The 24630-nt window shown below is 47.8% G+C and overlaps 1 protein-coding gene across 2 annotated transcripts in view; it reads left to right on the forward strand.

Annotated features, from left to right (window-relative positions):
* The window catches only part of LOC115090682 (NADH-cytochrome b5 reductase 3), a 255007-nt gene that overhangs the window by 177396 nt on the left and 52981 nt on the right, over positions 1–24630 (forward strand). For both annotated transcript variants that reach the window (XM_029600109.1, XM_029600107.1), the window contains exons 6-7: positions 13527–13610; positions 13729–13814. In XM_029600109.1, coding sequence (XP_029455969.1) covers positions 13527–13610; positions 13729–13814 — 170 coding nt within the window. The remainder of the gene's footprint in view (positions 1–13526; positions 13611–13728; positions 13815–24630) is intronic.

Here is a 24630-nt window from a genome sequence, read left to right on the forward strand (position 1 = left end):
AAAAATAAACACACTCCCCAAGTTGTTTATTTCAAATAATTCCTTGCATTATTTCCAAAGCCATACTTAAAGACCTGCAGAGGAAGATGTGGAAACAGACAGCTTAGGGTGGCTAAGTCTATTCTAAATCAAACTAAATGTGAAGGGGATCAAAGGGTCCCAAACATTCTGAAGTTTCCCTGTACGTACCAGGATCAGTCCAGACTGTGGGTTATGCTCCCAGTCCAGCAGGTGGAGTCAGAAGCAAAAGCTCGAGGGGAGGTCCTATATGACCTCACCCCTGTGCCTCAATCCTCAGTATCTTCTGACTCCAGCAGGTGTAAGCAGGGGACTGACCAGTCCCCAGCACAGGTTTTTAGGGTTTAGGCCTTTTTCCTGTAGTTTTTTTTTTTTTGTATATGAAATTTTTATTGATCACCTTAAACAGACAACATACCATAATAGCATAATGAGACCAATACCGTTTTCAAACAAACAGTCTCCTAGACCCCCTTCCCCTCCCCTCCCCACCCCTTCTCTATAGCCGCTCCAATACAGAATAATCTAAACATATCTCGTAGTACAAATCACCAAAGAGAAAAAACATGAACTAGAACAGTCAGTAATATCAAGTCCACCGGAGAGTAAATAAGGCGAACAGCCCCTGGAAAGTACGAGGTCCAGGCACTCAAAGCCAACCGGGCTCCAGTCCCCCGACACTCTAGGTAGATTGGTTTTGAATCCATTTTAGAAAAGGTTCCCAGATGCGCTGAAATTTAGCGACCTTGTCCCTGCGCAACGCAGTAAGGTGCTCCATACGATGACATATATGTAGTCTATGTATCACCACTGAGAGAGAAGGTAAAACAGGCTGCCTCCAGGCCTTGGCAATTTCGCAACGGGCTGCAATAAACACCTGAGAAATAAAGACTTGCCGAAATTTGTCCATATCCTCGCAAGGCAAATTCAGCAAGACCTGGAGAGGTCCCATGGGGATGTCCATGCCCAGCACAGCCCGCAACCATTCACCGACTGCATTCCAGAAGACAGTTACAATGGGGCAGGTCCACCAAATATGGAGATAGGAGCCCACCTGGCCACACCGTCTCCAACACTTATCAGAACGCTGTGGAAACATAACGTGCAACCGAGCTGGGGTCAAGTGCCATCTATACAATAGTTTATAACAATGTTCCTGTATGGCTGCAGAGATGGAACTTTTGGCTGTAGAATGAAAAACAACCTCCCAGTCATCATCTGAAACACTAACTCCCAACTCAGTCTCCCATGCTTTAAGGTGAGGGAAAGCAAAGGGGGACAATGCATTTAATAACCCATACAATTTAGAAATTACACCTCTTAGCTTATCAGCATTATCACAAAAGGTCTCAAACAAGGATTTAGTGGTACGTAACATCTGTGCAGCCCGAATCCTTTGTAGGAAGTGCCGAACCTGAGCCACTCCCAGAAAATCTCCCATTCCCCCTTGAAATTTGTGCAGAAACTCCTGTGCAGATAAAACCTCCCCACCTGTCCATAAATGACTGATAGTGACCACTCCCTGCTGTTGCCAGCTATGAAAAACTGGGGACCGGAAGCCCATCTGAAAATCAGTGTTATGGAACAAATGAGTCAACTGAAAATACCTATAGGGTCCGACAAGCTGGTTACGCCACTGAGCCCACACAGCAAGAGTGGTCCGTAACGCCCCAGGTAAGTAAACAAGAGGCCTGTATGTGTGTTTGGGCTGCCAGAACAGAGCTTGAATAGGCATGACAGCTATCATAGCTTGTTCTACCCGGACCCACTGCTTAACATCACGTTGTTGATAGGTGGCAATAATAGCTCGTAGTTGAGCTGCCCCATGATACCATGTCAAATTAGGGACTCCCCTCCCCCCACTTCTACGGGGAAGATAAAGGACAGCACGCGACACCCGGGGCGGTCTCCTCCTCCAGATATATCCGAAGAGCTTCCTTTGCCAAGTCGCTAGAACCGTTTTAGGTACTAATATGGGGAGAGTAGAAAACAGATATAGTAACCGGGGAAGCACATTCATTTTCAGAATGGCAATACGTCCCATCCAAGAGAAGGCTTCCCTGCCCCAACGATGTAGATCCCCTTCAATTTTCTGCCAAAGTTTGGTGTAATTAAGGCGAAATAAATCAGAGGTACGTGCTCCAATATGAACCCCCAAATATTTAATAAAATGGGTTGCCCAACGGAAGGGGAACACCGCCTTTATACGCTCAACTTCCAAAGGTGGCAGAGTAAGGTTCAAGAGCTCAGATTTATCGTGGTTGACCCTGAAACCCGCTACTCTCTGAAAAGCTTCCAGTTCACCCCTCACAGCTGTGAGAGAATCAAAGGGATTCGTCAGCGTAAAGAGGACATCGTCCGCAAAAAGCGACATTTTACAGTGAATGCCCTGTAACTCAACTCCCACCACCTGGGAGGAAGCTCGGACCTTCGAGGCCAGCGGCTCCAAAAAAAGGGCAAAAAGCATAGGAGACAGAGGGCATCCCTGCCGAGTACCCCTCTGAATAGGGAAACAAGGGCCATATCCACCATTCACCTTTACCCTAGCCTGTGGGGAGTCGTAGAGGGCCTGTACCCAGCACTGAAAATATGGACCAAAGCCCATTTTTTGCAGGACTTTAAATAAGAAGGGCCAATGAACCAGATCAAAGGCTTTTTCAGCATCAATGGCCAGGAGGACTGCTGGTATTTGTTTAACCTGTACCCAGTCAATCAGATCAATTACTTTGCGAATATTGTCACTGGCCATTCGATCTGGAATAAAGCCAACCTGGTCATTGTAAATTAAATTGGGTAATATAATCTTCAAGCGTTCCGCTAAGACCCGGGCCAGTATCTTAAGATCAAGGTTGATCAGAGAGATCGGGCGGTAAGAGCCGCAGAGGTCAGGGTCCCTCCCCGGCTTTGCGATGACCGTGATACCCGCTACATTAGAATGGGGAGCTAGCCGCGCTTCGCCCCGCAAAGAATTAAACATGTCAGTGAGGGGCTTGGCCAAGGTGTGCGTCAATTTTTTATAGTAACTCCCTGAGAGGCCATCAAGGCCTGGAGCCTTGCCCACCTTCAACAATTTAATAGCATATTGGACCTCAGCCGCAGTAATAGGTCCCTCTAGCCTCTCTTGCTGTTCGGGGGTCAGGGTCGGTAAAGCAACCGGAGTCAAATAACAGTCAATATCCTTGTCAGTTATAGCAGAATCTTTAGCATAAAGAGCCGCATAGAACTCCGTGAAGCAGTGACGAATATCGTCAGAAGTCGTGACCATCTCACCCATGGGGTCTTTAAGTTTAGCTATATTGTTTTGGGCAAGGACCACCTTTAGACGTCGGGCCAACATGCGGCCTGCCTTATCCCCTTCCTCGTAAAACTGCTGTTTGGTAATATTTAAAGCCAAATTAGTCGTGGCAAGATCTAGCGACTGAAGTTCCGACCGGGCTTTTTCTAGCTGATTATAGATTTTTTGGCTTTGCCTAACTTGATGCTGCCTAGATAATTGGGCAATAAGGTCGTGCAAGAGTGCTCTACGTTCCCCCTTCACCTTTTTACAATATGTCGCCTGCGAAATAAGCAGACCGCGAGCCACCGCCTTAGAACATTCCCATAGCAATGGTGGCGCACACTCTGGGTTGTCGTTATGCTGAAAATAAGCTAGCAGCTCTTGTCCCAATTTTGTCACAAAGATCTTATCTGCCAATAAAGTTTTCATTAACCTCCAAAATCTTTGTCCTGAAAGGGCCTTGGATAATGTAATTACCATAGTTACTGGGCCATGATCCGTCCAAGTGATGGGATCAATGTCCCCCCCAACCACTCTATTTTGTATCCTAGAGTCCACCAGAAAAAAATCAATCCGCGAATAGGATTGATGTGCGTGCGAGTAGAACGTATAAGCTCTTGTAATTGGAAACCTCTGTCGCCAGATATCTTTAAGATCCCACCGGGCCATTAAAGAGAGTAATGAGGACCTCGCTCCCCGGTAGATAAGTGAAGACTGCCCGGAGTTGTCCAAGGCGGGATTCAACGTGACATTAAAGTCCCCCCCTAATATCAATGGTCCTTCCGCATGCATAAGCAAGATATTGTCAAGTTTGCGGAAGAAGGTGCTCTGTCCCGTGTTAGGGGCATATACAGTGACCATAGTGAACACCTCGTCTCCGATGCGAAGTTTCACTATCACATATCTACCGTGAGGATCGGGCACAAATGCAAGAACCTCATGCGGGAGATCCCGGGCTAATAAGATTCCCACACCCGCAAATTTAGAATCTTTAGTACTTGCCGCTAGGTACCTATGTGGGAATTGCCGAAAGCGCAGTAAGTGTTCATATCGCTTACGGAGATGAGTCTCCTGTATAAACCCAACCGTAGCTTTATGGGTCTCCAACTCCCTCTCCAACAGGGCCCGTTTATGGTGATGATTAAGACCCTTGACATTAATGGAGACAAACCTCAACATCCCCGCCATAATCTATAGAGTAAGATGACCCCTGGCGAACTATGTACTCCCACAATTTTAAGCCGTGGACTGTTCATATAAACAAGATATTGTAACCAACCAGTTAGAGAAGAAACACCCCCCCAATCTCCCCCCCCCCCCCCCACCTCCCCCCCACCATCCATCACAAGAGATGGTGAGAACCATGAACAGGAGGGCCCTCCAAACCGGTGCGTGAACAACCGCCATCAATACCCTCCCCCCCAGATTACATACATTTCAAGAAGATATCATAAACTAAGAACATGGCAATACAAACACACATGTACTCGCAGAAGAACTCTGAATCCTTAAAGCATAAATAGATATACAGAGATACAACTGAAACAGGTGACCATCAATGGTACCTAAACTGTAAATTAATCCAGGACGGAAACTGGAAGCATTAGCAAGTCAACCTTGATCCGACAGGGCTGATCTCGATTCTTCTGAGTGCCTACGAAGGCGTTTACCACCTTTGCCCACCCTGTGCCACCTAGGTTGGTCAACCAATTTACGGGAGGCAGTCTTGGGCTGATTAGTGGCAATGGGGAGGCGAAAGCCTGCTTTCTCCAAGACCGCCACTGCGGCATGCAGGGTTTTAATCCTGTGCGTTGACCCTTTCACATCAAATTGGAGCCCGAACGGGAAAGTCCATTTATATCTGATATTTTCCTGGCGCAGAAAAGCGGTAACTTCCCGTAGCTCGAACCGCCGCCGTAGCGTGATGGAGGCTAGGTCCTGAAAAATGGAGATAGGGTGTCCTTCCCACATCCAGTTGTTCTGTTTCCTGGCCGCCTCCATGATCGCAGTTTTCTGGGTAAAACTGTGGAAGCACAACACCAAGTCCCTGGGTTTGGCATCAGACCTGGGTCCAAGTGCCCTATGTGCCCTTTCCAATTTGATAGCCGGCTGAGTCGAGGGGTCTGGATTAGGTATATTGCCCTCATTAAGAAGAAACTTGCAGATAAGCCCAGCGACCTCACCGGCGTTAGTGTAGGCTGCCGATTCAGGGACACCCCGGATCCTTAGATTGCAGCGGCGAGAGCGATTTTCAAGATCCTCTAGTTTATCTTGAAGGGAGGACAGCTCATCGCTCATGGCACCCTGTTGCTCATTTAAAGTATTTATAGCTGCCGCATGTCCCTCGGTCCGGACGTCAACCTCATCTACACGCTGTCCCAGCGCTGCGAAATCCTCCCGGAGGTCAGAGATAGAGGCGAGAAGGTCTTGTTTATAAGTCTTGAGATCCGCCCGAAATTCTATAAACCAGCCCCGAATCTCATCTCGCAGCTGAGTTATACTCGCCGGGACCTCGATTTCTGCGACTGCCGCGCTTCCCGGGGGTACATCAGAATCTACTGCGGCACTCTCAAGCGCGGCCTGCTCCGGCCTAGCCTCGTGTACCTCCGACATTTCAGGCGGTAGTTTAGAAAAGGAAAACTGCTTCAGGTCAGTGGTTTTCCGCTTTCCTGCCATCATAGAGAGTACCCGCTCTAGTTAGGCTATATATCCTGCAATTTTCTGCGAGTAAAAAGTCCCTTTAGCAGCGCTTTTATAATCCGGGAGGGAGAGCTCAAATTTAAGCGGCCATCACCGTCTCCGGCAGAACAGCGCCCCCCTTTTTCCTGTAGTTTTGAGGGATCAAGAAAAAAAAAAAATAGATATATAAATTGGTTTCAGACACTGCTGTCTGGGACTGGGTTGAGAGGAACTTGTCGACTGGCTGTTTTCTTTTCCTTTCCCCTGTTCTTTATTTCTGTTTCTGTATTGTGGTAAGTGTTTAATTTTTAATTACAGCTAGCGTCAGTTCACCTCTTGCCGGTCCGTTCGGCACTGGAGGGCGGCGATATTGATTAAGATTCCTGTCAGTTTTTGCGGCTACTCCCTCCGAACCCCCCCCCCCCCCGGGGCCCGTCGAGGGATACCGACCTGCGGCCCCGCAACGTGCCATTCCCCGGGGCCGCCGGCTTCTGGGAGGTCCTTTCCTTGGCAGCTCTCGGTCGGTAGGAGGGGGGCGGGCGATTGAGCGTTGTGCACGCAAATCGCCAGGACCTTTTTCAGGTCTCTGCTGCGCCGCCTGGTTCCTGCCTCCCCGAGGGGGAGGGGATCTCCTGCCTCATGTCGCGGGTGTCGACTTGTGCGGCTTGTGGGCACTTGGGGAGCCGCCTCTCTCTAACGAGGGGCTGTGCTCCAGCTGCAGACCTACTGAGCGGGTAGACGCGCCATCGGGGGACGGCACAGGACACCAAGGAGAGGAGGGTACATCTAGTCAGTGGCAGGCCCCGTTCCCGCTAAGCGCGGGAACGGCGGCCATTTTGTTTTCTGAAGAAGAAGCTGGTGTGTCGGATTATGAGGAACCGGGTGACCCGATTCCTCGGCAACCTGCCGTTTTGACACCCCCAATGGTTCAAGGAGAGCAGCTTACAATCGGGGAACCCCCGGGGGGCCCTCCCCCGGGGCTGCCAGGATTTTCCCCGGAGTTTGTAGTGCTAATGCATTGCGCTTTCTTACAGAGCAGCGGCCAGCCTCTGGGTTTGCCCTGGGGACCTTCCCCAGCCAAGATGCCACGTCTGGATCCCTCACTAGGGGGACCTTCGACACAGGGCTTGGGCCAGCCCCTAGGTTCGACACAGATGCCCTCCAGACCTTCCGCGGGTCCACCACGGGGCTCTCCGGTAATCCCTGAGGTGGATGTGAGTCAGGACCCAGCCGGAGACGATCCTAGTCTCTCGGTACAGGTTGAGGGAGACGATCCGAGGGTACTCCGCATCTTCCAAGCGGAGGAGTTGGAGGGTCTCATTCCGCATATCCTCCAGGAGATGGACATTGATTCCCCCCCCCCCCCCCCCGGATCCAACGCCTTCAGATCCCAAGGTGAGAAAGGGAGACCCCCTCCTCGCGGGGCTTCGGCACTTGGCCAAGGCGTTCCCTACGCACCCCAGTTTTTTACAGTTGATTTCCAGGGAATGGGACACTCCAGAGGCCTCCCTCAGGGTCAGTAGAGCCATGGAGAAACTATATCCTCTTCCGGTGGACTTCCTGGACCTCTTAAAGGTACCGGCAGTGGATTCTGCGGTCTCGGCGGTTACTAAGAGCACCACCATCACAGGCTGAGCGGCCTTGAAGGACCTACAGGATAGGAAGTTGGAGGTCTATCTGAAGAGAATTTTCGAGGTTTCGGCTCTCGGAGTGCGGGCGGCCATCTGTACCGCCCTTGTGCAGAGGGCTGGCTTACGTTGGGTTCAACAACTACTCACCTCGCAGGATCTCCCTACTACCAAGGCTCAACAGGCGGATAGGTTAGAGTCCGTGATAGCCTACGGTGCGGACGCGCTGTATGACCTTCTCAGGGTTCTCTCTCGGTCGATAGTGGCGGCGGTGTCGGCCGCCGCCTCCTGTGACTCCGCAACTGGTCGGCGGACTCCTCCTCCAAGACACGCCTGGGTTCATTGCCTTTTAAGGGCAAGTTCCTATTTGGTGAGGATTTGGACCAGATAATCAAGTCCCTGAATGAGAACGCGGTGCACAAGCTTCCGGAGGACAGGCCTCGCTCAGCTAGATCGTTCAGTTTCTCCAGAAACCGGTCCCGGAACCAGCGGTGTGCTCAGACAAACAAGGATGGAATCGGTCCTTTCGTGGACGGCGGGCGGGCAAGGAAGCTACAGCACCTCGCTCAGCCTCTAAACCTGCGCAATGATGCCAGGTTAGCCCACGAGCTGACCCCGCGGGTGGGGGGGTCGGCTCACTCTCTTTTACGGGGAGTGGGTCCAAATCACGTCGGACCAGTGGGTCTTGGACATCCTAAGAAACGGTTACGCATTGGATTTTGTCCGCGCCCCCAGAGACAGATTTCTTTTCTCCCCCTGCGGATCTCTTCACAAGCAGCAGGCTGTTCAACAGACTCTCCAGCGGTTGCGTGCCTTAGGAGCAATAAGACCGGTGTCCGTAACCGAGCTGGGGCGAGGTCACTACTCCATCTACTTTGTGGTACCCAAGAAAGAGGGCACGTTCCGGCCCATTCTGGATCTCAAGACCGTCAACAGGGTGCTCCGGGTACCACGCTTCCGCATGGAAACGCTCAGGTCGGTGTTAGCAGCGGTCCATCAAGGGGAATATCTCGCTTCCTTAGACCTGACCGAGGCGTACCTCCATATCCCGATCCGTCCGGATTTCCAACGATATCTCCGCTTCAAGATCCTGGGACAGCATTTCCAGTTCAAGGCGCTGCCTTTTGGTCTGGCAACAGCTCCTCGAGTGTTTACGAAAGTAATGGTCGTAGTCGCAGCGGCCCTTCGCTGGGAAGGGATCCTGGTTCATCCGTACCTTGACGACTGGCTCATCCGGGCAAAGTCCCGAAGCAAGGGGGTCCATGCCGTGGACCGGGTAGTGTCCCTGCTTCAATCGCTGGGCTGGATAATCAACTACGACAAGAGCCACCTTACGCCCTCCCAGACATTGGACTTTCTGGGCGCTCACTTCGACACGAGAGAAGGAAAAGTGTTTTTACGTCCAGAGCGAGCGCAGGCGTTGAGAGAGCAGGTCCACCGGTTCTCGACACTCCAGGTTCCGACAGCCTGGGACTACTTGCAGGTACTGGGAACTATGGCCTCCACGATCGACCTTCTTCCGTGGGCGTTTGCGCACCTTCGACTCCTACAGAAGGCACTGCTATCCCGGTGGAAGCCGGTATCACGAGACTACAGTGCGGTCCTGCCAAATTTGCCGGCAGCTCGGCTCAGTCTCCAATGGTGGTTGGATCCCCGGTGTCTGGCCCGGGGAGTGTCATTGGAGACGCCGGACTGGGTGGTGGTCACCACGGATGCCAGCCTCACAGGATGGGGGGCGGTATGCCAGTCGAGCTCCATCCAAGGCACTTGGACGAAGGAACAGAGACAGTGGCCCATCAACCGGTTGGAGACAAGGGCAGTCCGCCTCGCTCTACAGGGGTTCCTTCCGCTGGTTCGCCGAAGAGCGGTCAGGATCCTCTCGGAGAACGCAACCACGGTATCGTACATCAACCGGCAGGGAGGCACGAGGAGTCGCCTGGTCGCGTGGGAAGCGGAAAAGCTAATGCAGTGGGCGGAGCGGCACTTGCTCCGGTTAGCAGCCTCTCACATAGCAGGTGTAGACAACATGCAGGCGGATTTTCTCAGCCGACAACGTCTGGATCCGGGAGAGTGGGAGCTCTCCAGGGAAGCGATGGGTCTGATAGCAAAGCGTTGGGGATTTCCCCACGTGGACCTCATGGCCACAGCCGTAAACACAAAGGCCCCTCGCTTCTTCAGTCGCAGGAGGGAGCACGGGGTGGAGGGGGTAGATGCCCTGGTCCTCCCGTGGCCCACGCAGGTCCTTCTGTATGTCTTTCCCCCGTGGCCCCTGGTGGGGAAGGTGCTCCGTCGGATAGAGGATCACCCTGGACTGGTAATTCTGGTAGCCCAGAGTGGCCGAGGGAGACCATCGTTCGCGGACCTACTCCATCTAGCTCGCAAGGGGCCGATTCGCCTCTGTCACCTCCCTCGACTTCTCAAGCAGGGTCCCATATTTTTAGAGGAGGCAGATCGCTTCTGTCTTGTGGCCTGGCTTTTGAGAGGCGTAAGTTGAGACGTCAAGGATATCCGGAAGCGGTTATTTCCACCTTATTGCAGGCTAGAAAGGCATCCACCTCAGTTACGTACGTGAGGGTGTGGAAGGTCTTTGAAGATTGGTGTGTGGTCCGTTCCATTGTGCCGGGTCGCACCTCGGTGGTTCAGGTATTAGCTTTTCTACAGGTTGGACTGGAGATGGGGCTTGCGTATAACTCCCTTCGGGTACAGGTGGCGGCGTTGGGATCCTTGTTGCAGACTGGGACTCTCTCGCCGCTATCCTCTCACCCGGATATCCTCCGGTTTCTCAGGGGTGTACGGCAGCTGAAGCCTCCTTCCAGATCACCCTGTCCGTCTTGGAGTCTCAACTTGGTGCTCGAGGCTCTCGGAGGACCTCCGTTTGAGGCCTTACACAGAGCCACTATCAAAGACCTCACCCTAAAGACTATCTTTCTGGTGGCCATAAGTTCAGCTCGACGTATCTCGGAACTCCAAGCTTTGTCCTGCCGAGAACCTGACCCTCCGTTTTTCTGAGGACGGTGTTTCCATACGGACGGTACCCTCCTTTCTCCAAAGGTGGTTTCTTCTTTCCACTTGAACCAGTCGGTGGAACTCTCTTCCTTCTTCGGCGTCGGATCCCAGACATCTCCGGAGTCTGGATGTAAAGAGATGTCTAATGCAGTACTTGGCATCCACCAATGACTTCCGTCTCTCGGATCATCTTTGTTCTATGGTCGGGCCCCAGGAGGGGTCACATGGCTTCTGACAACCATCGCTCGATGACTGAAGGGTGCGATTGCTGCTGCATATATAGGAAAGGGGTGCCAGCCACTGCTGGGAGTTAAGGCACACTCCCTTCTGGCGCAAGCTGCGTCGTGGGCAGAAAGTTCGTTGGTGTCCTCTCAAGAAATTTGCAGAGCGGCCACCTGGAAATCACTACATACTTTCTCTAGGCACTATCGGTTAGATGTTCGGGCTCTGGTTTTCGGGTCCTTCGGAGATAGTGTTTTGAGAGCAGGGCTGTTATCAGCCCACCCGGAGTAGGGAAGCTTTGGTACATCCCACAGTCTGGACTGATCCTGGTACGTATAGGGAAAAGAAAATTATTTCTTACCTACTAATTTTCGTTCCTGTAGTACCAAGGATCAGTCCAGGCACCCTCCCTGGATATTAGGGATCGTAAATGGATAAGCCTCTGCTCGTGGCGCCTACTCATTTTCTGCTTCTTCTAATCTCGCCCTGGGGCTCCAGGGCTCACTGTTTACACAGTTTGGTTTACAAGTTCCGTTGTGAGTTGTTTTTACCAGTTTTAATCTTCGTTCATGATTGTTGAACAGGTGTCATTCTTGATCCCTCCGTCTCTTCTCTTTGGCTTTGTAAGTCTAGTTACTGAGGATTGAGGCATAGGGGGTGAGGTCATGTAGAACCTCCCCTCGAGCTTTTGCTTCTGACTCCACCTGCTGGACTGGGAGCATAACCCACAGTCTGGACTGATCCTTGGTACTACAGGAACGAAAATTAGCAGGTAAGAAATAATTTTCTTATTGTGTAGCTTCTCAGTTAAAATCAATAGTAATTGCCATGTCGAAGAGGACGGGAAACAGTAGGTTGCTATAGAGCATGTTTTGTTGGGTGCCGATGTCAGAGACAGAATGAATTGCATCAAGAGAGTGGATGAAAATCTGATATCTCTCTGAACTGCTTGCACCTTTCATATATGGAAAAGGGGAAGGAAGATAATTATGGACAATAGGGATGATTATAGCATGTCCATTAGGTATAATCCCAACATTCAAGTGGAGGTTGAGAATCAGGCTTTTCAACAGTGTGAATCTTTGGGATTGGTATGGTTGGGGCAAGTATGGAATAGGCAGAAGGTAATGGAGTTTCAAGAAATAAAGTACTTATTTGGAGTTTCAACGCATTATTTCATCTATTTTCAGTTGGTGTACTTTTTAGCATCTAAGAAGGTTAAAGCAGATTTAATGCTGAGAAAATCACTATTTGAGGTATACTGAGAAAAGGATGCCTGTATATAAAGGGGATTATCTCAAATATTTATGGAGGCTTGAAAATCTGAATTAGAGGAAACATGGGGAAGAGAGAATGGGATCTTTGTTTTGTCTGTTAAAGTTTTGTATCTTCAATAACTGAAAATAGCAATAAAATTTCATACAGATGGTATATGACACCGGAGACTGAAAAAGGAAACCCTACCACCGATGGCCAGTGTTGGTGCAAGTGGGTTCTTTTTGGAATGTTTGACAGTCCTGCCCCTTGATTATTTAATTTTGGGATAGGATCTTTGGGCTGGCAAAAGACATTTTACAGTGTGAAATCCCAAAAGAACCAAAGATTTGGCTGCTGAATATTTCATCTCCTGACTTCTGCATTAAGTGGCCTTAGCTGCCAGATGTATAGTGGCCTTATGGTGGAAAAAGGATACAGTACCATCCTGGGTAACTGTATGTACAAAGCTGAAGTTGATTAACCACATGGTAAAGTTGATGGCTATAAGACATGATTCTGTTGATTAAATTCCAAATGATTTGGTCTTCCTTTTGCAGATGGTTGGAGGAAACTACTAAATCCCTAGACAAAAACAGAGTTTGATTGACTTGATCATTTAGGTAGCAGTTGCCCAAGCTCAGAGTAAAATGGTTTGATCTAACTCATATGCTGTGGCTGTAGATATTGCTATGATCAACTGTCTAGGACACTCTTATGATTTAGAATAGGGGTAGTAGGTGGGGGAGGTAGGATTTTTCCACATTTTTTTCTAATTTTGTAATGTCAGCTTTGATAAATTTTCAGACCTCAATGTATAGGGGGAAAAATGGACAGCATTTATTTTATGGTATATTTGATGGAAACTTTGAAATGTTGTGGTTGTAGTCTTGTTAATAAAGAAAAGGTTTATTTAAAAAAAAAAGTAGTAGTTCTTCATATTTCACTCTGTAATATTCTTAAGCATGCTAGAATTGGATCTAGGGCTTTCTCTGTTGCATCCCCTACTCTTGGAATATGTTCCTAAGGGCCTTGAAGCAGGAATTGAGGTATCAGCCTTTTAGAAAAGGTCTGAAGACTTGGCAGTTTAGTACCTTGCCTTGAGACTCTGATTTGTGGTTTGTTTGGGTTTTTTTAAATCTTTTATGGATTAAATTTACTAATGTATGGACATATTTGTCCTTTCCCTCATTTTGTTCTATCTGTATTTTATTTGTTTGTAATGTTATGTTTTTAGATTTTGTCATTTGTTCACAACCTTGTTGTGACATTGTGGGGAGTTGTCTACCAAGTCCAGTGATAGACAATCAAGATGTTTTGTTGAGTTTTGAGTACTCAGCACACACATCAAGTTTACTGCTGTTTTCAGAGGTGACTGCATCATTTAAGTGATTAGCTTTTTATGATTGTTTATATCAATCTTTGAAACTCTTATATTCCAGGTGCTTTTGCAATTCGTCCTGACAAGAAATCAGATGCCACTATTAAACAAGTGAAGCGTCTGGGAATGATTGCAGGTGGGACAGGTGTGTAGTCATTTTGCTTTCTATTTCATGTAATTTCAGTTTTTGAAGAGGGTGGAAGTGACTTAATGATTGTGATTCATGCTTTTGTGTTTGTGTAAAACTTTTTTTTTTCTTTAAGGCATAACTCCAATGCTACAGCTTATCCGGACCATTATGAAAGATAAAGATGATCCTACAATTTGTTATTTGCTGTTTGCTAACCAGGTATCTAAGCATATTCAGTCAGTCATTCATTTATCCACATGAATAACAATTGAACTTTCAATGCGCAGATATGTGTGGAACCTCATGGTTGTCCCCAGAAAGGTGGTTTTGTTTTTATTTGTCTCACTGAGGCTTGCAGAAAGAAAATGTCTGTGATGAGTCTAGTAATTCATTCCTCACTAATGCTCTTCTATGCAGCTTTAAGTTATATTGTGCTGATAGAGTATGTAGCTTTGAAGAAAGTAAAAAAAAAAATTGTTGGATAAAAAGATGCAGTGAAGAGCACTGATCATACAGGGTCCCATACACGGAGGTCCCTGCTGTTACACAGGCTTCTATGGAGTGATTTATGTATTCAAAAAAGTATTATTCAATCATAAAAACAAGTAAAAATAGATAAAATAACAGACAGTTGCTGAATGGCTCTTAACCTTTCTCTGTCTTAGAGAATTATTTTACCATTTCCTGCCATCTAGGTTTAATGCTCCAGTCTAAAGGCAAGACCAAGGGAGGGACTATTGCTGTTTATAAAATGTAATTTAAAGATTCAAAACTTCTAGCTTTTTAATGTGTGCTTTCTCTCAGCTGCCATATGAACTTTCAAATTCTGGCAGACTTGCACTGCCCTTTAGAACTTGTAGTTGATTGGATGATGCAGACTTCCATTTTATTGCACTTAACACTATATCCTAATTACAAAAGATTCAGCCCAAGACTAAGAATGGAAGATGGTTCTTGTTGAGTGGTATCCTAATGTCCATACTCCACATGGTTTGAGCATAGGAAACAAATAAAATGATATAAAGACTCCTATATTAATTCTAGTATAAAGAATTCCTCTTAAAAGGTATGAGAGGTAAGTATTCTCGCAAGCATTAAGATGGGAGATTTCTACATCATGTGCTGCTTATTCTTATTCAATATTTTTATTTTCATATGATACAGTACTTTGATTCATAAACAGCTTTAATTTTCAAAAGGATTCTGTCCTAGACTCAAAGAAACTGTTCTGAAAATAAAATCAGTTATGCCTACCATGGTTTAAAGAAAAAAATTCAAAATCAGGCGTTCTCCAATAAGTACAAATATATATTTAAATGTTATATTCATTTATATTTTGCTTGGGAACATTTTTTTTTGTGAACATTGATCCTTAACAGATTATTTACAAGCCAATCAATCTTGGAGCATTTAGATGTGTGTTTAAAATCTTCAAGTCTTTTTTTTTTTTTTTTTATATAAAAGTGAAGATCAATGTAATATAGGTTGTTCTTTCTCAATAATAGAAAGAAATTGAGTTGCAATCTGGTTCAATTTTAAAATTTTCCCTTTACAAAAATGCCGTAAAATTAAATGGATAGAAGAATAAATGACAGCTTTTATTTTAGAATTAAAATAAGATTTTTTTACTTTCAGGAATTAAAATTTAGCTTGGTCTGTTGAGTAAGATAATCACCGGTCAATTGCAAAAGAGAAATTCCACATTCCCTGTACGTACCAGGATCAGTCCAGACTGCTGGGTTATGCCTCCCCTCCAGCAGATGGAGTCAGAGAAAAGCTGAAAGCACCCCCTAGATATACTGGTGTGCCACCTGCCATCCTTCAATATTTCCTCTGACTCCAGCAGATTGAGAGACATAACCTGCAGTCCTGTCTATCCTGACTAAAATTCCTCTCAGGTGTTATTTATTACTTTATTGCCTATACTGTCTAGATCAACTGGTTTATTTCTTTCTTTCTGTCTTAGTTTAAAAAAAAAAAAAAGTGTACTAGCTTTTTCTCAGGTGCTTGTTCTTCTACCTTATTCAGCGCAGCGTTGAGGCAGGCTATGAGAGCTTTGCTCTCATTTATTTTCCCGGTTTAGTTTGTCCCTTTGGACAAACTAAACCGGTGGTCCGGTCACCCTCCCCCACCTCTAAGTATATTTATTCCAGGTTTATAACCTGAAGAGGGCTTTCTTTTATTTATAAAAAAAAAAAAAAATTATACAAGGGGAGTTCAAGGACCCGTAAGTCCTGTTGGGAGCAGGCTGTGGTTTGTTTTGAAGCTCTAGCCTGCCGCGCTGACCAGGGACTCCGGAGGGGGTGGAAAGTTTTTCACCCGGCGTCTTTGCAGTTCGCTGAGGCAGCTGCTTTTTTGGCGTGGTTTTTACTGCTAGCAGACACCTTACCTTTGGCGCGCTTTTTGTCTTCAGCCTCCGGATGCCGCGGTCTTCGGCCTGTACGGCCTGTGGAAGGGCGGGGGCGCGACACTCCAGGGAGGGTCTCTGCTCCCGCTGCATTCCCGGGGGCGAGGGACCCTCCCGGGGGCCGAGCGCGGCCCGCAGCTGGCACTTCTCGTCTTCTTCGGAGCCGGCTTGGGAGGCGGCAGCCGCGCGGTCCTTTAGCCCCGCCTCCCACTGTTAGGGAGGGAGCCGGGGCCATTTTGAACCGCGCGGCGCCTGCTGATTCAGCGTCTGAGGAGGAGACCCCTCATCGTTCTCCACCGCCTGCCTTGAGCCGTTAGTGAGGATCGGAGGTGGAGGCTCCTCGAGCCCCCCCCCCCCTCGGGGACCAGCCCGCGGGGGCTCCGGGAAAAGGGAAAGTGCCTTTTTTCTTCTAAGTTTGTTCTTTGATGCATCAAGCGTTTTTGGAGGCAGAGGCAGGTTGGGGAGCCGGATGACCCCCCTCCCGCTAAGGTCCCTAAGGTATCTCCTGGCACGGACAGTCTGGGTCTCAGGAGAAGGCGGGGATTTCTGATACACAGCCCGAATTCATTCAGTTAGGGGGTACGGAGGGTCCGGGAGACCGGGATTCTCACCCAGAGCCTTCTCCGGATGGCACAGGGTCTCCGGATGGCGCAGGGACAGAGGTCTCTGACGCTCAGGGATCGCCTCGAAGGTGATGACCCCCAGGTTCTGCGCCTGTTTGGCAAAGACGAACTTAACTTTTTGATCCTTCATGTCTTGAAGGAGTTAGAAATCCCAGCGCCGCAGCAGGAGACTGACACTTCCACAGGGGGACATAGCTATGGCAGGTCTAAGGCTCCCCCACAGACTTTTCCCTTACATTCCAAAGTCTTGCAGATCGTATCTAAGGAATGGGAGGTTCCGGAGGCATCTCTGCGCGTGAGCAGGGCAATGAATAAGTTGTATCCCCTTGCCTTCGGATTCTTTGGATATTTTTAAGGTCCCTTCCGTGGATTCGGCAGTAACTGCTGTGGTTAAGCATACTACCATACCCGTCACAGGAGGGGTAGCCTTGAAAGATCTCCAAGACCGAAAGTTAGAGGTTCTTTTAAAGCGCATATTTGAGATAGCGGCCTTGGGGGTCCGAGCAGCGGCATGTAGCAGTATGGTTCAGTCGAGCCACTCTTCCGCTGGGTTCAACAATTGCTTACCCACGCAGGAGCTCCCGCCAGCCGAGGCTGAACAGGCCAACTGTGTGGAAGCGGCGGTTGCTTACACGGCGGATGCTTTGTATGATTTGTTTGAGACCTCGGCCCGTACTATGTCTCGGCGGTCGCTGCTCGGCGTTTATTGTGGCTCCGGCGTTGGTCGGCGGATGCCTCATCTAAATCGCTTTTAGCCTCCTTTCCCTTCAGGGAAAGTTGTTGTTTGGTGAGGAACTGGATCAGCTCATCAAAGACTGGGGGAGAATAAGGTGTATAGTTACCGGAGGACAAGCCCCGTTCATTTCGATCTTTGGGAATGTTGCGGTCCCGATTTCGTGGGCAACGCCGGTTTTCGCATGGGAAAGGGGTGCTCCTTTTCACAGAAACAGCAGGTTCCCAGGTCTCAGCCTTGGTCTCCTTCTTTCGAGGCAGGCGGCCGCAGCGGTTTGGGATCCTCGCAGAACTTGCCCGCCGGGAAGCCTTCACAATGAGGCGCGCAAGGCCCATTCCCTCCCTCCCCCGCATCGGAGGTCGGTTGTCCCTGTTCTGGGAGGAATGGGTCAAGGTCACGTCCGGATCAGTGGGTCTCGACGTTGTTCGTTACGGTTACGAGTTGGAGTTTGCTCGGCCCCTCCGGGATCTTTTTATGATCTCTCCGTGCGGTCCTCAGGAGAAGCGACTGGTTATCGCCCAAACTGTACACAGGTTACGGACCCTGGGAGCAGTATTGCCTGTTCCTCCGGACGAGACCAGGACAGGCAGGTATTCCATTTACTTCGTGGTCCCAAAGAAGGAAGGTACGTTTCGCTCAATTTTGGATTTGAAAAGAGTGAACAAGGCCTTGCGCGTTCCCCGGTTCGCATGGAGACTCTAAGATCTGTTATTGCGGCCGTCCACAAGGGAGAATTTTTGGCTTCTTTGGATCTGGCCGAGGTGTATCTTCATATCGGGATCAGGGAACGTCATCAGAGGTACCTGAGATTCATGGTGTTGGGGGAACACTTCCAGCTGTGCGCCCTTCTGTTCGGGCTAGCCATGGCTCCGAGAGTGTTTACCAAGGTTCTCGTAGTAGTCGCAGCCTATCTGCGACGCCAAGGAATACTGGTGCATCCCTACTTGGACGATTGGCTCATCCGGGCAAAGTCGGAGGACGCGTGCAGGCGAGCAGTCCAGTCGGTTGTACAGCAACTTCAATCGCTAGGTTGGGTAGTCAACTTTGCGAAGAGCCAGTTGGTCAGAGTCAGCAGTTGGAATTTCTGGGGGCACGTTTCGATACCTTGGAGGGCAAGGTATTCCTCACTCAGCAAAGACTAGAGAACCTAGATCCTCCCCCGTGGGTCGTAGTGACGACGGATGCCAGTCTGACAGGCTGGGGAGCAGTCTGTCAATCACGAGCTATACAAGGAACGTGGACCCCTCTTCAGGCTTCTTGGTCCATCAACCGTCTGGAGACCAGAGCTGGTACGTCTCGCCTTGCGTCACCTTATTCCGATGGTACAAGGTCGGGCGGTGCGAGTTTCTATCAGACAACGCAACACAGTAGCTTATATAAATCGCCAGGGCGGCACGAGAAGTCGGCCGGTGGCGGACGAGAGCGTCGTTGTTAATCTCCTGGGCGGAACGTCATCTGTCCCGCATAACGGCCACCCACATAGCGGGCGTCGACAACATACAAGCGGATTATCTAAGTCGTCAATTCTTGGATCCTGGGAGTGGGAGCTCTCGTCCGAGGCAATGAGCCTCAGCACCCCGGCAGTGGGGGGTTCCGCGGCCTGGACCTGATGGCGACTCGGCAAAATGCACAGGCAGCACGTTTCTTCAGTCGGCGGGGAACACGGATCGGAAGGAGTAGATGCCCTGGTGCTTCCATGGCCTCGTCACATCCTGACTCTGTGTTTCACCCCGTGGCCCCTCATAGGCAAGGTGTTAAGATGCATAGATCCCATCGCGGGCCTGTGATTCTGGTGGCCCCGGAGTGGCCAAGAGACGATGGTTTGCGGATCTAGTCAATCTCGCGCAGGGCGGACCCTTACGTCTGGGCCATCTTCCGATACCTGCTTCGGCAGGGGCCCGTATTTTTCGATCTGGCGGATTGCTTCTGTCTGGCGGCTTGGCTTATGAAAGGAGGCAGTTGAGGAAGGAAAGGATATTCAGAACCTGTCATTTTCCACCCTCCTGCGTGCGCGAAGGCCCTCACCACGCTGGCCTATGCCAGAGTGTGGGAAAGTGTTTGACTCCTGGTGCGCTGCCTCTAAAATCCCGCCGCAACCGGGCTTCGGTAGTGATTATCCTTACGTTCTTGCAGGATGGCTTGAAAAAGGTTTGGCTTTCAGCTCACTGAGGGTTCACGGGTAGCGGCTGCTCTGGGATGTTTGAGGGGAAAGGTAAGAAGGATCCTCTCTCGCATGTCACCCAGATATAGCTCGATTTTTGCGGGGCGGTCGGAACTTGCGCCCACCACTTAGTCCCTTGTCCTTCTTGGAATTGAATTGGTTCTCAAAGGTCTCAACACGGTCCCCTTTGAGCCTCTCAGGCGGGCCTCCATAAGGATCTAACACTAAAACCAGTGTTACCATAGTGGCCATCGCGCCGCCCGTCGGGTGTCGGAGCTACAGGCACTCTCGTGCAGGAACCGTTCTTGCGCATTTCGGAGGCCGGTGTGTCTTTGCGTACGGTCCCTTCGTTCTTGCCGAAGGTGGGTATCGGCTTTTTCATGTTAATCAGACGGTGGACTTGCCTTCCTCTCGGCGACGGAGCTAGTCTTCGCACGGTTCAGATTTGAAGCGTTCTAGATGTTAGTCGAGTGCTCATGCAATATTTGGAGGTCACTAATGACTTCAGAAGGTCGGATCACTTGTTTGTCCTGGGGCAGGCTGGCCCAGGAAGGGCCTGCAGGCATCCAAAGCAACTATTGCTCGTTGGTTGATAAGAGCTTGATAGCATCCACGTACATTGTTGTGGTAAGTTGTTCCTGAGGGGATCAAGGCCCACTCACTGCGTTCTCAGGCGACTTCCTGGGCAGAAAGTCACCTAGTTTCTAGCCAGGAGATTTGCAGGGCAGCCACGTGGACGTCGTTGCATACCTTCGCTCGTCATTATCGGCTCGATGTTCGGGGACCTTCAGCTGATTCCTTTGGCAGCAGTGTAATTCGAGCGGGACTCTCTGGGTCCCACCCCATTTAAGGCGGCTCGGGTACATCCAGCAGTCTGGACTGATCCTGTACGTACAGGGAAAGGAAAATTATGTTCTTACCTGATAATTTTCGTTCCTGTAGTACCAAGGATCATTCCAGACGCACCGCCCGATATTGTGTGTCAGAAGAGTCCGCTCAAACAACAATTTTCTTCCTATGCTTTTCGATTTTTCAACACGGTAGGTGACTATCCCTTGTCATTTCTTTTTGAGGGTGGTGCCTTTTTGAAGATTGGTTACTGTTTGCACATTTTCTTATTCATAAGGTTTTCCTGTGAAGAATTTTACTACTTGATCTAGACGGTTGCCATGTTTAATTAGTGGCTAAGTTGGCGGAGGATTTGTTTTGCTTTTCTTCTGCTTTGATATTCATTATACTGAAGGATGGCAGGTGGCACACCAGTATATCTAGGGGGTGCTTTCAGCTTTTCTCTGACTCCATCTGCTGGAGGGGAGGCATAACCCAGCAGTCTGGACTGATCCTTGGTACTACAGGAACGAAAATTATCAGGTAAGAACATAATTTTCCTTTTCCTAATATAGAAGCCAATCTAATAAGGTGTGGGTTAAAAATGTGCACTAAACCTCAATGCACAGTTTAACATATCAGGTTAAAAAATTTTTAACTCTTAATTCCGGAAGCTGATTGTGTGCTAATGCATCGGGGGGGAAAAAAAGGATACTGACTGGAAACTGCAGCATACCCAAGCACAAGCTGATCGTACAGTGTAAACTGTGGTGAGAGGGGAGTTTCTCATGATTTATGCACATAAAAATGCTTTCCATGGAGGAAGCATTTTTCCCCCATTGATAGCATGCTGAATTATCCATGCTGTCTGGGACGTCCTCCAACAGCCTTGAGGCAGAGCTTCTCTCAAAGATCACAGAGCTCTTAAGAACATAAGAAATTGCCATGCTGGGTCAGACCAAGGGTCCATCAAGCCCAGCATCCTGTTTCCAACAGGGGTCAAACCAGGCCACAAGAACCTGGCAATTATCCAAATACCAAGAAGATCCCATGCTATTGATGCAATTAATCACCAACCAACCTCTTTCCCTTTTTAGCAATACACCAACTTACACATACAAGGGAATCCTTGTTTGGTGGTAATTTTGTACGGAGGTTTTTCGACAAGGGTAACCGATTTGCAGTTATCCTTTCCTTGACCTCCGTCTATTATTCTTTTATTAAGTTTCAAATATTTCTGAAGACGCTCTTTTAGTATGTTTTTTCAATGAATTTTTCTTAAAATCCCTTCTCCCCTGCTGCTTTTCCGACCCACTATAATTTTTATTTCATACTTATCAAGGTCGTCGCCTTTATTGGTGTCTCATGGGTACGAAGCTGCATGTCCGACACGGGCCATGTTTCGGCACTATGTGCCTGCTTCAGGGACTATGGGAGAGTGTGCTGTGTCCTGAACGGGGTTCACAGCTGTTTGCACGTCAGACAGAAGAAATTTCCAAAAGTCTACTGTATGCTGTGAACCCCGTTCAGGACACAGCACACTCTCCCATAGTCCCTGAAGCAGGCACATAGTGCCGAAACATGGCCCGTGTCGGACATGCAGCTCCGTACCCATGAGACACCAATAAAGGCGACGACCTTGATAAGTATGAAATAAAAATTATAGTGGGTCGGAAAAGCAGCAGGGGAGAAGGGATTTTAAGAAAAATTCATTGAAAAAACATACTAAAAAGAGCGTCTTCAGAAATATTTTGAAACTTAATAAAAGAATAATAGACGGAGGTCAAGGAAAGGATAACTGCAAATCGGTTACCCTTGTCGAAAAACCTCCGTACAAAATTACCACCAAACAAGGATTCCCTTGTATGTGTAAGTTGGTGTATTGATGCAATTAATAGCAGTGGCTATTCCCTAAGTAAACTTGATTAATAGCCATTAATGGACTTCTCCTCCAAGAACTTATCCAAATCTTTTTTGAACCCAGCTACATTAACTGCACTAACCACATCCTCTGGCAACAAATTCCAGAGCTTTATTGTGTGTTGAGTGAAAAAGAATTTTCTCCGATTAGTCTTAAATGTGCTACTTGCTAACTTCATGGAATGCCCCATATTCGAAAGTGTAAATAACCGAGTCACATCTACTCGTTCAAGACCTCTCATGATCTTAAAGACCTCTATCATATCCCCCCTCAGCCGTCTCTTCTCAAAGCTGAACAGCCCTAATCTCTTCAGCCTTTCCTCATAGGGGAGCTTTTCCATCCCCTTTATAATTTTGGTTGCCCTTCTCTGTACCTTCTCCATCGCAATTATATCTTTTTTGAGATGCGGCAACCAGAATTGTACACAGTATTCAAGGTGTGGTCTCACCATGGAGCGATATAGAGGCATTATGACATTTTCCATTCTATTAACTATACCCTTCCTAATAATTCCTAACATTCTATTTGCTTTTTTGACTGCTGCAGCACACTGAGCCGACTATTCTAAAGTATTATCCACTATGATGCCTAGATCTTTTTCCTGGATGGTAGCTCCTAATATGGAACCTAACATCGTGTAACTATAGCAAGGGTTATTTTTCCCTATATGCAACACCTTGCACTTGTCCACATTAAGTTTCATCTGCCATTTGGATGCCCAATCTTCCAGTCTTGCAAGGTCCTCCTGTAATGTATCAGTCTGCTTGTGATTTAACTACTCTGAATAATTTTGTATCATCTGCAAATTTGATAACCTCACTCATCGTATTCCTTTCCAGATCATTTATATATATTGAAAAGCACCGGTCCAAGTACAGATCCCTGAGGCACTCCACTGTTTACCCTTTTCCACTGAGAAAATTGACCATTTAATCCTACTCTCTATTTCCTGTCTTTTAACCAGTTTGTAATCCACGAAAGGACATCGCATCCTATCCCATGACTTTTTAGTTTTCTTAGAAGCCTCACATGAGGGACTTTGTCAAACGCCTTCTGAAAATCCAAATACGCTACATCTACCGGTTCATCTTTATCCATATTTTTATTAACCCCTTCAAAAAAATGAAGCAGATTTGTTAGGCAAGACTTCCCTTGGGTAAATCCATGTTGACTGTGTTCCATTAAATCATGTCTTTCTATATGCTCTATGATTTTGATCTTGAGAATAGTTTCCACCATTTTTCCCGGCACTGAAGTCAGGCTCACTGGTCTATAGTTACCCGGATCGCCCCTGGAGCCTTTTTTAAATATTGGGGTTACATTGGCCACCCTCCAGTCTTCAGGTACAATGGATGATTTTAATGATAGGTTACAAATTTTAACTAATAGATCAGAAATTTCATTTTTAAGTTCCATCACAACCCTAGGATGCTCACCATCCGGTCCAGGTGATTTGCTACTCTTTAGTTTGTCAATCTGGCCTACTACATCTTCCAGGTTCACAGTGATTTTGTTCAGTTCGTCTGACTCATCACCCCTGAAAACCATCTCCGGAACTGGTATCTCCCCAGCATCCTCATTAGTAAACACGGAGGCAAAGAATTAATTTAGTCTTTCTGCAATGGCCTTTATCTTCCCTAAGAGCCCCTTTAACCCCTCTGTCATCTAATGGTCCAACCGACTCCCTCATAGGTTTCTTGTTTTGGATATATTTTAAAATGTTTTTATGAGTTTTTGCCTCTATGGCCAACTTCATTTCAAATTCTCTCTTTGCCTGTCTTATCAATGTTTTATACTTAACTTGAAAATGCTTATGTTTTATCCTATTTTCTTCAGATGGATCCTTCTTCCAATTTTTGAAGGATGTTTTTTTGGCTAAAATAGCCTCTTTCACCTCACCTTTTAACCATGACTGTAATCGTTTTGCCTTCCTTCCACCTTTCTTAATGCGCGGAATACATATGGACTACGCCTCAAGGATTGTATTTTTAAACAATGCCCAAGCCTGTTGAACACTTTTAACCTTTGCAGCTGCACCTTTCCGTTTTTTTCTAACTTTTTTCCTGATTTTATCAAAGTTTCCCTTTTTAAACTTTAGTGTTAGAGCTGCAGATTTACTTATTGTCCCCCTTCCAGTTATTAGTTTAAATTTGATCATGTTATGATCACTGTTGCCAAGTGGCCCCACCACCATTACTTCTTTCACCAAATCTTGCGTTCCACTAAGAATTAAATCTAAAATAGCTCCCTCTCTTGTTGGTTCCTGAACCAATTGCTCCATGAAGCAATCATTTATTACATCCAGGAACTTTATGTCTCTAGCAAGTCCTGATGTTACATTTACCCAGTCAATATTGGGGTA

The sequence above is a fragment of the Rhinatrema bivittatum genome, chromosome 4 (assembly GCF_901001135.1).
Source record: "Rhinatrema bivittatum chromosome 4, aRhiBiv1.1, whole genome shotgun sequence".
NCBI lineage: Eukaryota > Metazoa > Chordata > Amphibia > Gymnophiona > Rhinatrematidae > Rhinatrema > Rhinatrema bivittatum.